Source organism: Larus michahellis, chromosome 13 (genome assembly GCF_964199755.1).
Source record: "Larus michahellis chromosome 13, bLarMic1.1, whole genome shotgun sequence".
In the NCBI taxonomy this organism is placed as follows: Eukaryota; Metazoa; Chordata; class Aves; order Charadriiformes; family Laridae; genus Larus; species Larus michahellis.
The window spans coordinates 10,473,377-10,487,332 of NC_133908.1; the positions used below are offsets into that span (position 1 = coordinate 10,473,377).

A 13,956-nucleotide genomic window follows, 5' to 3' on the forward strand; every position below is an offset into this window, starting at 1 on the left:
AACCCGGACTGGAGACAGTTGTTAACGCTATTCAGGAAGACAGAGCTCGGGTAGCTGCTGTATTTCTCCCTGACCATGCACTCCTCTTCCCCCTTGAACAGCAGAAGGGTCCATTATGGCCTCTTTTTTCTGGTCTACTGCAGTGTAGGAAGACAACTGCAACATTTTTTGTTTGTGAGATTATTTTTTTCCTGACTGCAAAACCAAACAAGTCTCACAGTAAAAACAAGCCAGGTTTAGTATATAAAAGTGGTGTTAAAAAATATTAAACCAGGCAGAAATAGATTCAGTAAAAAGTATACAGTTTTAAGTAATTAGGAGATCTGGCACACTTCTAACACATATGCCCCATTCATGAAAAAAAAAAGAAAAAAGCTGTGAATCTATTCTGTTTTCTCTTTCTACAGCATGCAGATAATTGCATGATGTGTCATTTACAGAATATGTGATGCTGTTACTGAGAAAATGCCGACTATTCCCAACTTCGGTACTGATGTGGTTACCTGTGTTTCTAGCATCTTGTCTGGTGCTTGTCTGGCGCTATGTGTTGTTACCTTTCAGGAAAGGGATTTCCAAGAGAGATGGTAGAAATCTTTCTTTTTTTTATTCCATGAAAATTGCCAGTCCTTTAACTGCAGAAACATCTAATATCTATGAAACCTGCAGATATGATACATTTAAATGTGAGTCATACTAGCCTTCTTCTCAACATAACCCATCCTCTGGCATGAATTTTTAATACGAGGAGTGTTGTTTACTAGAGGTCCTAGGCCTAGGTCCTAGGGACGGGGGCACTTCTGTCATAAAGAGTCCTGTGTCCTTGCTAAAAAAACAGGCTTTGAACATAAGCAGCAGCTGATTAATTTTAAGCATGAGTCCAAACTAGTGGCCAGATTGAATGGCTCCAAGGGCTTGTATGAAGTAATTTCAAAATTTTCACATTTAAAAATGTCAGAAAATGAAGGCAAAAGGCAGCTCCATGGGCTTGCATGTCTCTAGGTAGGGACACTCTTATCAACTTCTGGCAAGTCAAGGGAGCTAGTTGACTTATGTACAAACTGTATTATATTGACAAAAACATACATCCACTGTTTGGATTGCTGGTACAGACAGCACTGACTCGGATCACTAGCATTTTCTTTTAAAATACCATACATCCTCATGCGTTAACAACAACCAAGAGCCGAACAAAGTAAGCCATGGTAAAAAAAGGTAGCACAGTCAAATAACAGCTGAACATACAGCAAAATCCTTGCTTTGATCTTTGTTTGCCTTCAGAAATACTATGTCAAGTGTCCTTATTTAAATGAAGCTTAGTTTAAAGTGGAAGCAGTTGTCTCAGGGATGCCACAGTGGCTCCTGGGTGTATAATAAACTTGTTAAGAAAAGGGCTGGCTGATTTACACTTTGTTACTGATGTGCAAAATCCTCACCAGCACGTGAGGCTTCTGTGTTTACTCTGAGTTTTTTTTCCCCTCCGGTGCTGCCACTGTTCGGTTTCTGATGTACCACACACCTGCCCCTGTGTGCAGGCAAGCCCCCACCAAGGAAGGCCATCTCCGTGCCACTTCCGATGTGCCACCTCAGGAGCTGGAGCAGTGGCGTGGTTCTTGGTGTGGTAGGCATCACCATCTTCCTATTTGAAAAGTAATCAAGAATCCTGAAATGTCTCATTACATCTCTACTGTGATCAGGTATCCTGCCAACTTTTCTTTTTCAATATACTTTCTGCTGGTGGTGTCAGCAGAAAGAAATGCAGGAAGAGAAGAGGAACTCTTTCCAAATTAGGGAATGCCCTTAGAAACTTTGCCTTTTAGAAACCTTATCTAGAGGAGTGCGGCTTCTGTGGGGCAGCAAATTAAATGGCTTTAGTTAAGTGCTCAGCTGCTTCTGGCACAAACCCTAAAAGCCTGAAATCTTCTGCTAGTCTATATTTTGGTGATGTGTGCTTTTAAACCATGGGCTAAGTTAGAATGATGCATTGGAGATGACTCAAAGCCAGAAAAGGACTTGAGCAACCCTCTTCTGCACTGGGCCAGATCTAACCCAGAGTCAACATAGGCGCCATACATCGTATTTTTGAATATGCCAGACAAAGGAGCTCAATTTATGCATTTATTTCCAGTAATCATGTAACCATGTACCTAAACAAGTGTATATACCTCCATGCTTTTACATTATGGAGCAGTTTTAGAAAAGTAACAGCATTTACTGTATTGAAACACAGCCTGTATTTATCTAGCATTGGCTGAAAACTTTTTTTCCACATTGGTCTCACAGAGATGTTATTGCACAAATCCACGCTGTAGGTTTTCTTGACATTTGCTGAACCATCTCGTTGAGGTTATAGAGTTCATGTCGGTGTCAGCTGGCCATTATTGTGAGCCAACGTAGCATTTCTCAGGTTAGATTTTTTTTTTTTTTTCCACTGAAGCCGCACTTTGTCAGAGCTTCGTGTGAGTGCTGTTTGTGTTTTCAAAATGTCCCTTCAGTAACTTACTGTGTAACAGAGCTAGACTGTATCAGCCATTGCCATTTTTGCGTCACACACAGGAACCTTCAGGGCACTGAAATAACATCAGTATAAGCCCCTTCTCTTCTTCTTGTAGGCAGACTTCTGGAAGGTGGGGGGGCGGTAGCAGTACCAATGTGTCCTTACTCTTCAGTGAAAAACAACTGCAGAAGACGGCCTTTTGTGCTTACAGTAGAGCAGGGGGGGATCCGAACTCTTCAGTCTTTGCTAAACTGCCCCAGAAAAAGAGATTCTTGTAACCTGTGTTTGTAAATCAGGCTTTTGGAAGTGAACAAGTGATTGAGATTTACAAAGAAAGAACCCACAACATTTTCATTTAAATTGGCCAATTTAGTGCTATCAGCCAGATATTAGTAATGACGCCATACGTATGCCTGTATGCTACGTGCATACATAGCATAGTGTAAGTGGTATAAACATGTTTTATTTAATGTATCTGGGATTAAAAGAGATACCTACGCCCAGTTTGTACAAACCAGAGAAACATTAACAAAGGCTTAACGATGATTGAACAAAGAATTCCCTTCTATAGTTTTTTTTCCTTGCACTAACTAGGTGGCTTTACTTAGTTTGCCTTAGTTTGGGTTTTGGCTCTGACCATTCACTGTATGCCAAAATTGAATTAAATTGTGAAAATAAAACACACTCTTAAGTAGTATAGTAAGTGGCATCTGTTTATATATGTTACAACTTTTTGAATATTTTAATAAATTGCTAATTCATAATGGACAATAATGCCACCTTGTGCTTTTTCAGACAGGTTAAGCTTTCATTATGGGATTTCTGTGTTTCTGTTTGTTTATTCTTTTTAAAGAAGATGTAATTAACTTGTGCTTCACTTTTTTAAGGACTTTTCGTGATAGGTGACATTTTCTGTTATGAGAGAGAATCACTGCAACAATTATAGACCACGAACTTCAACTATAGAGCAAATTTCAATTCTTATGTGAGGGCTGATGTTAAGCCACACTAGACCTGTGCCCAGCCTGTGTATTTCATCTGATATCTTGATCAATATTGGGTGCATAGTGTATGGATCCCTTCTCAAGAATGGGTATGCATTTTAATGAACTTTTTTCTGCTTTAAGCTAGAAGTATCTTGAGAAGCAAAACCTGAACTCATACAAAAATCCATTCTACAAAGTATTAGTTTCACTTTATGAAGAAAGTACATACACTTGAAAATACAGACACTATAAATTCCACTGGCACGTGTACTCAGAAAAAAGGGAGTCTGGAACAATAAGCAGGAGAATTTTGTAATATTGTTAAGTATTGGGATTTACATGTGCTCCCTTTGCCAGCGGCTAGGGTCAGACATTGGCCAGTACAACTGCTGTGGGCTTTGGTTTGGCCAGCAGTGGTACCCAGAACACCAGGAAATCCTGCTCATATTTAAAATCGTGATTCCAGTGGGACCAGGATTATATCCTGCTCAGCATACTGTAACGCTTGGTAGTGTGCTGTTTGAGCACAGGAAATAACTAATGGGAAAGATTTCAGTGTAAATATATTGGAAAATGGCATCATTCTTTGTAATGAATATGTGAATTATAAGTATAGTATAGATAGATCTAGTTAAAAATTAATGCTTTGTAATAGTCGTAGCTTTCAGTGAGATCAGAATTTTGTTCACATAGTCAATGATTTTTCATTTTTAAATCCTACTGATAAAAAAAAAAAAATTCCTACAGATAATACTATGGCATAGGAGAGTGTATCCTTCTCTGCCTACCACAGTTTTAAATTGGAGGATTAAAAACATGCGTTGTTCATTTCCACTAAACCTTGAGCTCCTTACTTAATATCATCAGATCCCATTGATTTTTAAATGGACTAATCCAAGATTATCAGAAGGAATGATACAAGTTGTCATCTGCATTGGTTTATAAATCCTTACGTTGATATATATGTTTCTGGAAGCAAGTAACACTATTATACACTTTAGGATTCTCAGAACAGGTCTAAAACCATCATCCACTTTGTTTTACTTTCTTAAATAAGCTGCCTCTTTCAATTAAACAGCTCTATTTTATTCCCTCAGTAACCAAACTTTTGCAGACACTGGCCACATGGATCACTGCAATAGGGAAAAAAAAAAAAGTTATGCTACAAGAACTACATTGGGAGGATGCAGAATTAATAGCTAATTTTGCACACTGGCTCCGTTTTAACTGAAGAAAATCTCTTAACCTTCATGAATACATAAGGCAATGCGTTGCCATTTATGTACACTCTAAACACCATCACTCGCTCCGTTTGCGAGCAGCCGGAGGTGCTACTGATTGGAAACAGCAGGGTCCAGGTTGGTGTAATACGAGGACGTATCCAACCTTTCCTGCTGCAGACCTGACTGGTAATTGTCTGGCTCTGGTCCTGTCTCAGTCCAGCTCCTAACAAGAGCGGGGGCAGTTTCAACTGAGACAGCCTTCAGGATTTGGCCTATTTAATTTGTGACAAACATCACAATGCAGGCCTTTTGTCTGCCTCAGGCTCACTTTTTGGAAGGAAAAATAAAAAAGTTTTATTTATTGGGCTATTTTTTTCCATAAATGAATGCAGGTAATTTTTTTGGTTACATAGTGTGCACACATTGGTAGTTAAAATTTACACCTATGGTAATTGTTTTGAACAGTAGAGTGTGAGAGTGTGTGTGTGTAAAATATAACTGTAAAGACTATTTTCCTGTAAAAGTTGCGATACCTTTAGTTACCCTGAATAGAGCACTGCAGCGTGAATAGATCACTGGCATCTCTTTAGAAAGATGCTGCTAAGGGGAAGGGTGTCATAGTAATGGTCAAATAGGGACCAAATATAACTACCAGGACAAAAAAAAGTGTCATTTACAAAAAATGTTTCTTATTTTACTGTTGAGAATATGAAGTGGTGACTGACTGGAATTTGTGCCCAAAGCACATTAAAGTTTAGGTTCTCTGAGGCACTTCCTAAATCACAGTTTTCATGCCATTCATCCAGTTGACTTTATATAAAAATGCGTTTCAATACATTAGAAATTACAGTAGCGATCATTAAATCATTCGGGTGATGTTAAATGGCTTCCATTAGTACAAAGGCAGCCCATACCTTTGCAGTGAGTTCGTATGGTCAGATCCCAAACGTGGTCCAGCTGAAAACAGCAAAAAGACGATGGAGGCACCTCCTGAGCTGATGTCCAGTACTGTGTTGTCTGTGGGAGTCCCCATTACCCCGGGAGGTTTCAGGAGAGTCTGTGTTTCTGGTTCTGCCACCATCTCCAAGACCTTTGAGGAAAAGCTAAAAACTGAGGCTCAATTTCCTGTTTTGGCATTAGCAAGCTACTTTCCTGTAGCTCTTGTGGTGAGGTGTCAGTGGCTACAATAATTTTGAGACTTTGATTCTAATGGGAATGTAAGGAAATTCAGAACACTGAATCAAAAATGTGACCGGCGATGATTCACACTGAAGAGCTAAAGGGACAGGTTGTTACCTTTTCCTTTAAATCCAAACATACCTCTCTACTCTTCTTTGCAAGGCAATGGTCATTTAATGTGTTCATCTGTTCTGTTCTTTATGCTTGGTGCTGGGAAAGGATGAGTCCCTGCAGGAAGAGAGGGCTGGAGCACTGTTTACGGGGAAGAATTATATAATCCAGTAATTTGTGTTGCTTTCAGCAAAGAGGCACATGAGCAACCCATACGCTGGTGATTCTGCTGATTTACTGTTCACCCTCCACGGGCACATCACCCTCAACCCAACCAGCAGATCACCCTGACCAGTATAAATGCAAAATGGTTTAGTCAGTTTTAAAAAAATATCACATGAACATTATGTTTATTACTCCAGTAGAATCTGTTTCTTTCACAGTCTTTCAGTTGCTTCTTTTCTGAAGAGTGAAGTCTTTATTTCAGACATCTGTCTATAGAAAATAAGTATTTTTTTTAAATGGCACATTTAAAGATGAAAACTGAGGCTTGAATAACTTAATCAGCGTACAAATTACACAGATATAAAAGTTCTCTTTCATTGTCTTAACTTACAGTTTATTTTGTACAGAATTCATTATGTTATACATCTAAGACTTATATTGTATAAATATCTTGGGTGTGATTTATATACATATTCAGTGTTATAGATTCAGCAATTAATGTATGCATTTCACAATACACTAGAGTGTATTTCAATGTAGTGCACATGATTTATATTTCAGAAAAGAGCATATCTGCTATGAAAAATCGGTATTTCATTCATAGAGTACTCTACCTTGAAATACAGGGTTTTTTCCATTATATAATGGACTATTTGTATTGTGTTGTATGGCTGTAAGATTTTCTTGTACATTCCCCAATATGAATTAAGAAACAGCAGCTGAAAACGTTAATCTATGTGATTCTACATCAAGAGGAGAGCAGGGCGCTGGTTTCCCAAGTTCTTACTTAAATGAGAAAGAAGGCGTAGACGAGCCACATGGAGCTAGGGGGGGTGTGGTGGCCACATGAAATAAAAGGTTCTGCACAGATGAGAACTACTAGCTCTTGCTTCTCCATTCTCTGTATGCGAGTGCTCAGCTGCCGTAAATCACTCACCTCTGATTACACGAGTTGAGGGTCTGGCATCAGCTTTATTTTTAAAGTTTGCAAACTCCCCAGGTTCCATTAATCCACTCTTTCTTTGCTTACAGAATTTTTCTGGGTGTCTCCTGGGATATGTATTGGTACTACATACTGTCTTTCCTTGAGAGCAGGCAAAGAAACTCGCTCACAGTATCTTCGCTATACATGCTGTAAGTAAGATGTGCTGTTTGTTCAGTATTAAATTACAGGTGTTGCTTTCCTGGGCACCTACTGAAGCATAATTCTAATTAATCTGTCAGTATCGTTTCTATTTTCTTTTTTAGACAACTCTAGTTTCCTGCATACATACATACAAACAGTATTGTGCCTTTTGATCATTTGGCTACCTTTGCTTTGTAATCTCAAAAGCAGAGATTCTTTTATCAACACATAAATGCTGTTCATTTAACAGCAAAGTGGAATATTATATATTCCATGAATAAAAGACTTTTTTTTAAAAGAGTCATTGAAAAAAATCTAGGTTAATCAGAAAATTGTTTTTTTAAAATAATTTTAAATTAAAATCATTTACATATAATGTATGCCATCATTTTGAAACTAAAATATGAAATATTTCATTAAAAAAAGGACTGATCAACACAGAACTATATTTTGCATCAAATATATTAATATAAATTCTTTTCCTTTTGATTTTATGAGAAGTAGCACAAGCGCTTAAACTAGCATAAATCCAGAACTCCACTTTATTGATGTTATCCCTATTTTATGAGAATAGAATTCTCTCTTCGTTTTTTCATATTGCCATTTTTCCATATAAGAACTTTTCACGTAACAACATGTGATGTAAAACAAAAAGAAAGGTTATATGAATCTGCAGTTGTAGATTTATTTTTTTTTCCCCATTGCCAGATTTGGGAAGGGGTCTTTTTTGTGTGGACACCTGTATCCAACTCCATTGTTTGCTGATCACCAGTAGCGGCTGTACTACTTTCTAATGGGCTGTAATTTAACTTTGGGATAGATACAGGTTTGATGTTCATGACTGCAAAAGTCACGACTCTAAAGAAGCTCCACATCCAGCCACTGCGCCACCTAAGAACTTCATTGAAGAACATCGTGACCACACTGACAGATGCGGTACCGATGTAGGACTTTACCACCCTATGGTAAATAAAACACAGACCCTAGCTACCTCTCAGTTTCTACTCGAGTGTATTTTAGATGCATGCTCAATCAAACACCAGAACAGAAGTATTTCTGGTCCAACGCTGACAGTCCTCAATCCTGCATTTATAACCATCTTCAGCAGCCACATCTGAAAGCACAGGGATTTCCAAGCCATGTGGCAAGTAAACGCTGAAAAAGCCTTTGGTGGTCTCCTTTGGTGGCTTCTAGCACTGTCCATACTGCGTGTAGGACTGTCCTTCCTCCACACACTAGCGTGCAGCCTGAATGTATAGCGTCTTGAAGGTAGTGTGGGCAACCAGGGATTAGACCTCAGGTGCAAGTTCAGGGACTCAACAATATGACAGTAGAGAGGCACCCTAACATGGAGATCCTCCGTCTTTCAAGCCATAGTCCTGGAAGGGAAATTTCCCGAACAAACAAGTAAAACTGTTGCCTCCTGTTACCCATTAACGGGTGAGAAGAGCAGCTAAGCCCAGCTGTGAGTCCCTTGGCACTCGGAGTGTCTGTGTGGCACTGACTGAGGATGGAGTTCAGCAGCTGCTGGTGTAGTTAGCAGAACTGGGGCCACAGTGAAGAAATGGGTCATGGAGCCCAGTACACTGCTGTGAGATCATGGCTTGGCTGGTAGACTGGTGGCTATGCATTCATGAAGACAGCTGTGCTATTGCCCTTTGCAGCTACCATCAGCAAGTTGTTGCCTCTGATTTCAAGGCGAAATTTATTTGTGGTTGATTTATATTCATTTACTCTTGTGCAAACAATACGCTTGGTTTATGGCTGGGCTAAATACAAAATAATACGTTTGGAAGAGATGTTAAATTCTAAAAACGGATTTTTATGTTGTTAGTAATAAGGATCATAGCAGGAATTAATATTTCCTTACGACGTCTGGATCACTTAAAGAGGAGAGAACATTTGTTAAACAACCCAAGATTTCACTACAATGTTATCTACTTAAAATTAGATTATAACAGATGCCATCCCCTCACTATGCAGTGCAGTGCCAGCAAACGTAAGTCTCTAATCACTTATATAAGCCTGGTGTCCTCACTTTCTAGTCTCACCATTACAATTATCATATTTTACAGCAGTTATATTAAATATGTTCCCAGTTGTGGATTAGAAGCCAAATGCAGAATTTCCCATAGTTACGGTTGTCTGGTCTGTTCTAGTATCAGAATTGAATTATAAAACTCAAATCCTAGCTTGAGCTACCCAAAAGATGGGAACTATGGCATGTACAGCAGCTGTAATTTGGATCTTGTGTTTATTGCACAGGATCCATCATAAGAACATGTGCTTTATTGGTTTTTTTAAGTATTATGTAGATTCAGGTTTTTTTCTCACTGCAATTCTCAATTTATTTCAGTCATCCTTCAGGAAAAAAAATACATGTAATGCATATGGAATGGCTGCTTTGAATCCCCAGTGTGTCTTCCTTGTTAAAATTGGGAATAGTCACTTCATAATGTGCCCAGTGCGTCTTTTCTTTCCTTCTTCATTTTTTAATGAAACTTGGTATAAAGTTTTTCTCTTTAATGGCCTTATGGCCAGAGATGTTTTAGACAAGGTCTGGGGCGTTAGCGGTTCAGCATGGACTTCTTTGTCCTGCTAAACTCTACCATCAGTGTATTAATTAATACAGAGTAACAGTGACTCCAAGCCTTTGCTTATTTGTTAGGAAATTTCCTTTTTATTCTATGCACTTCAATACCATATTTGACTTTCTCATTCTGATGATAATGTGTATTGTAACCAAGCTGCTGTTTCAGCAAAGCATTTTCCTTTGACGTATGTGCTGTTTTGTTGGAGGTTACTTTTTCATGTTAGCAATGACAAAAGTAAACCCAGGGCTACTCCTTGGTTTTTATTTTCCAGGGTTTATTATTGTATTTACAGTTCCCTGTAAGAAGATACAACCCTCTCCCAGTAAGAGTCCTAATACCTTTCTATGTTTCAAATACTAACGACCCATATATCCATATGGAAAGGGGAAAGGTAATCAGTGATGAAGGAGGTATCTCTAGGGGCTGATGCAGATGAATAGAAAACGTAAATCATTATAAATATTACCGTACTACACTTTGGTACAACCGAAAAAAAAACCCTTCAAAGAAAATACCTAATGTTCCCTAAGTCAAATAAAATTCATAAACAATAGGAAAAGAAATTAACCACATGGGGTTTTTTATATCTGTAAAAAATAATAAGACTACTTGGCTGCATTGCACATAGGCAATAAAGTTATATTCATTCAGATCCCTTTTAATGTAAGCCTCGTTTCAGGCTGTAGGCAAGAAATGTCCACTGTGCTTTACAAAGGACGACGACTAGAAAAATCAATGTGAACAAATATCCCTTTCTTTTCTGATTTACCGTTTATCATGAGAGATGACAAACAAATGAAGTCTCCTCTGAGTCTGAGCGTAATTGTATTAGCATTTTGCTAGTACCAGGCAGTATACAAAAACAGCCATCGCGTGTGACACCTCCAACACCTACAGGTAGCTGTTTTAGGGGCACATCCTGGTTTGCGGTGAAACAGGTTTAACTCAGCCAGCCTCTTGTACCTGCTCAGTGATATCAGGTTATCGTCTCAGTAACTCCAAGGTTGAACTGTCTTGTTCCTATTGCTGACTGGACTGACTGCTCCACCATCCATAAACAGAAGGCATAAAGGTGATTACAAACATAAGAAAGTAGTTTTACATATTGTCTTGCAGTCTTTCCATATAGTCCCTAAGTTCCTTGGAATCACCAAGATTCATATCTTGGCATACCCATTTAATATTATCATCACTGTCAAATAGAATTGAGTTGGTGTAGGGGCCTCCATCCTCCGGCAGTATTGTTGTATATGAAGTGAACTTTACTCGCTTCTGCTTTGGCCCAGAAGGATTTATAGGTTCGCTTTTAACTTCTTTTTCACAAAGGTACTCAGAAGACCTGAGGATATGATTATGAAGAGTCTTCTGAGAACTCCCATTAAGGAGAAAGTTGCTTTCTTCAAACTGCATTCCTCTGTCAATCATGGTCGTGCACTCCTCTGACGGAAGCGAAATGTCAACTGGGTTTTCCAACAGTTCAACCTCGTTTCCAAGCCAGACCCAATCATGGGAATGGGGGATGTTGCCTTGCTCACTCACAGCAAACCTTTTATGCCTGTACTTCCAAGCAAATGCCACACAGTTAATCAAAAAGACCAAGATTGCTAAGCAGAAAACACACAGCAGGGCATACATGCCAATCTCCAAATCTGTTAATCCTCTTGAAGTCAATGTGAGATCACTGGGATTGTTTTCTCCTGGTATTTCTACTTGCGTAGGGAAACCTGTGAAGGCAGTTGGGTTATTTTGGAGCTGGTCATCCTCCAGGGACTCCTGATCAATGGGAGATATGAAAGTTGTGCTTTTGTTTGCATTGTCCTCATGACTGGACACGTCCTCATGGTTTTTGGACCATTCTTGTGCTGTCCTCTCTTGTTCTGCAGGTTTCTCTATAGAATTGCTTGCATGGCTTTTAAAATCTCTATCCATATCATCAATGTCATTAGTGCTTCCTTTTTGGTCAGAATCTTTTTGACCAAACTTCACTTTGACATTTCCTTTCCCAACAGCCAGAATGCTCTTCCGCTTAGTCTTCTGACACAGCTCACTGATCACCATTTCAATTTTAATCAAAGGTCCTTGCCCGTCCCCTTCCGCCACTACCCCAGGCCATTTGGACTGAAGGTTTTGGTGTACAGACACTACCATCTCATCCAGTGAAGTGATGGTGATTGAGAAGTCCTTGGAGTCATAGATATCTAATGGCGTCACTGACCCATCACTGAACAAAATCCAAGCACTGACTATGGCTTCCTGAGGGGAGAAAGGATGAGAAAAAAAAATAGGTGTGAAAGGTAAGAGAGTGTATATCAGACATCAGTCGTTTAAATCTGTTGACATTGGCAAAATAAATACACAGTTTAACTTTGGTTTATTTTGTTTTTTAAAAAAAGAAAATCAAAATGTCTACTCTTTAGACCACTTAGGCATTTATCCCATCTTCAGGAACTATCAAAGACGTTGTCATCTAAATTTAATAAAAGCTGCTGACGAAAAAAAAAGACAATTCTTTTTTCAGTCTGAAGTGAGAAGCCTCTTTTGAATGATGAAAATAATCATATTTCCAAAGTCCTGGTTAATTAATTTTATAAAGGACATATAATGGGGAATTTCTGTAATATTGCAGTTCTAATGCCATACAATGTGCAGAGCTGTTTACGTGTTGGAATGGTGATCCCATTCAGCCCACAGAAACAAACTAGGTTACGAACACATCTCAATGCAAGATTTTAAATTTTCTGTCATGCTTTCAAATATTCAAGATTATGTGAAATATACAAAAGTGATTGTAGTCTCTTCTGGGTCCTAGAAAACACTCGCAAAGATGCCATTTTTAAGGATGTTTTGACCAAAATAATTTGCCTTCTTACTGCAAATTGCTAGTGCTTAAAAGATAGTTACTCTTTCTCTAGTGATATAGTGTGTCAATTCTGTAATAAATACAATAAAAAAGATATATGTAATTTATTCTGTGGTCTCATTGAAAGCTGTTTAATTCCTTGAGATTATATGGTTCAAAGTAAGCACAAACTCATCAGATTTCAGCAATGAAGATCATGAAAACTTCTGCACATGCAGCCAAAAGGTTCTTTTGGCTGAACTGACTTCAAGGCACGGGGCTTCTTCCTCTGCTTACAGAGCTAAGCCGCATTTTCCCATAGAAAAAGTGTCGAGTGGCACGTACGTGCTTTCTACAGCATTATGCACGCACAGACATATCCATCACTTTTCCCTGTGCTGCGCAGGTCTCCAAACCAGTTCTGAAGAGTTTAATGGTCAGTCTGTACGGGTGTTTGCAGCTGTAGGAGTTGGTCAGTAAGATAAACAGCCTTTACTATGTGCAGGTACTGCTTTTGACAAAGCCATATGTTATACGTGCTGTCTAAAATTTACAGCAGTAGCTTTTCCCTAGCTTCTGACAAAGCACAGTAAACAAATAAATTAATCCTATATACTATTTTGGATCATACCTGTTTTGGACTATGAAGGATATCATATGCAGAGGTGGTAGAAACAATTGCTCTCTTATTTCCTTTGCTGATTTGTAAGGAGAGAGACAAGCCGGAAACTAGTTGTACTCCTAGATCTGTAATGGTTACACGGTCATCTAGAACTATCACTGTCTTCTCTGCCAAGATGGAATCGGAAAGAGGTGACAGAACCTTGAAAGAGAAAGCAAACGTCTTGCATGAGACAGCAACTAACTGTGTTGTAAAGCAAGATTAGACTCTAATCGGCATAACACTTCGGATTAATCTCAGGTTTGTCACATCCATGTATAAGCTATAATTGATGTTTCCCCCAAGACATTACACTCATTTGTTGCTAAATTACGTTATTTACAAAAATAAGTTAATAAAACAACCAAGCACTTCAAAATTACAGCTTCATCTCAACAATGGAGTATAGATTATATTACATAGATTTGTTTTTTTTTTAAAAAAAAAGTAATTTTTGTGTGCTCTATAAAACCTCCAATGAATGTAGTATAGCACAAGACATAGTGTATGACACTGATTAACGCTGAAACTCACTAAGGGAATAAATAAGTGTACAAAGCCTGGCTGATAGGAACTTG

General features: G+C 38.6%; 1 protein-coding gene across 1 annotated transcript in view; it reads right to left on the bottom strand.

Moving 5' to 3' along the window:
* Positions 1-2,102: 2,102 nt before the first annotated feature.
* TMEM132B (transmembrane protein 132B) overlaps positions 2,103-13,956 on the bottom strand; it is a 261,053-nt gene continuing 249,199 nt past the window's right edge. The window contains exons 8-9 of the mRNA XM_074606166.1: positions 13,349-13,540; positions 2,103-12,131 (exon numbers count right to left, since the gene is read on the bottom strand). Coding sequence (XP_074462267.1) covers positions 10,977-12,131; positions 13,349-13,540 — 1,347 coding nt within the window. The 3' untranslated portion in view covers positions 2,103-10,976. The remainder of the gene's footprint in view (positions 12,132-13,348; positions 13,541-13,956) is intronic.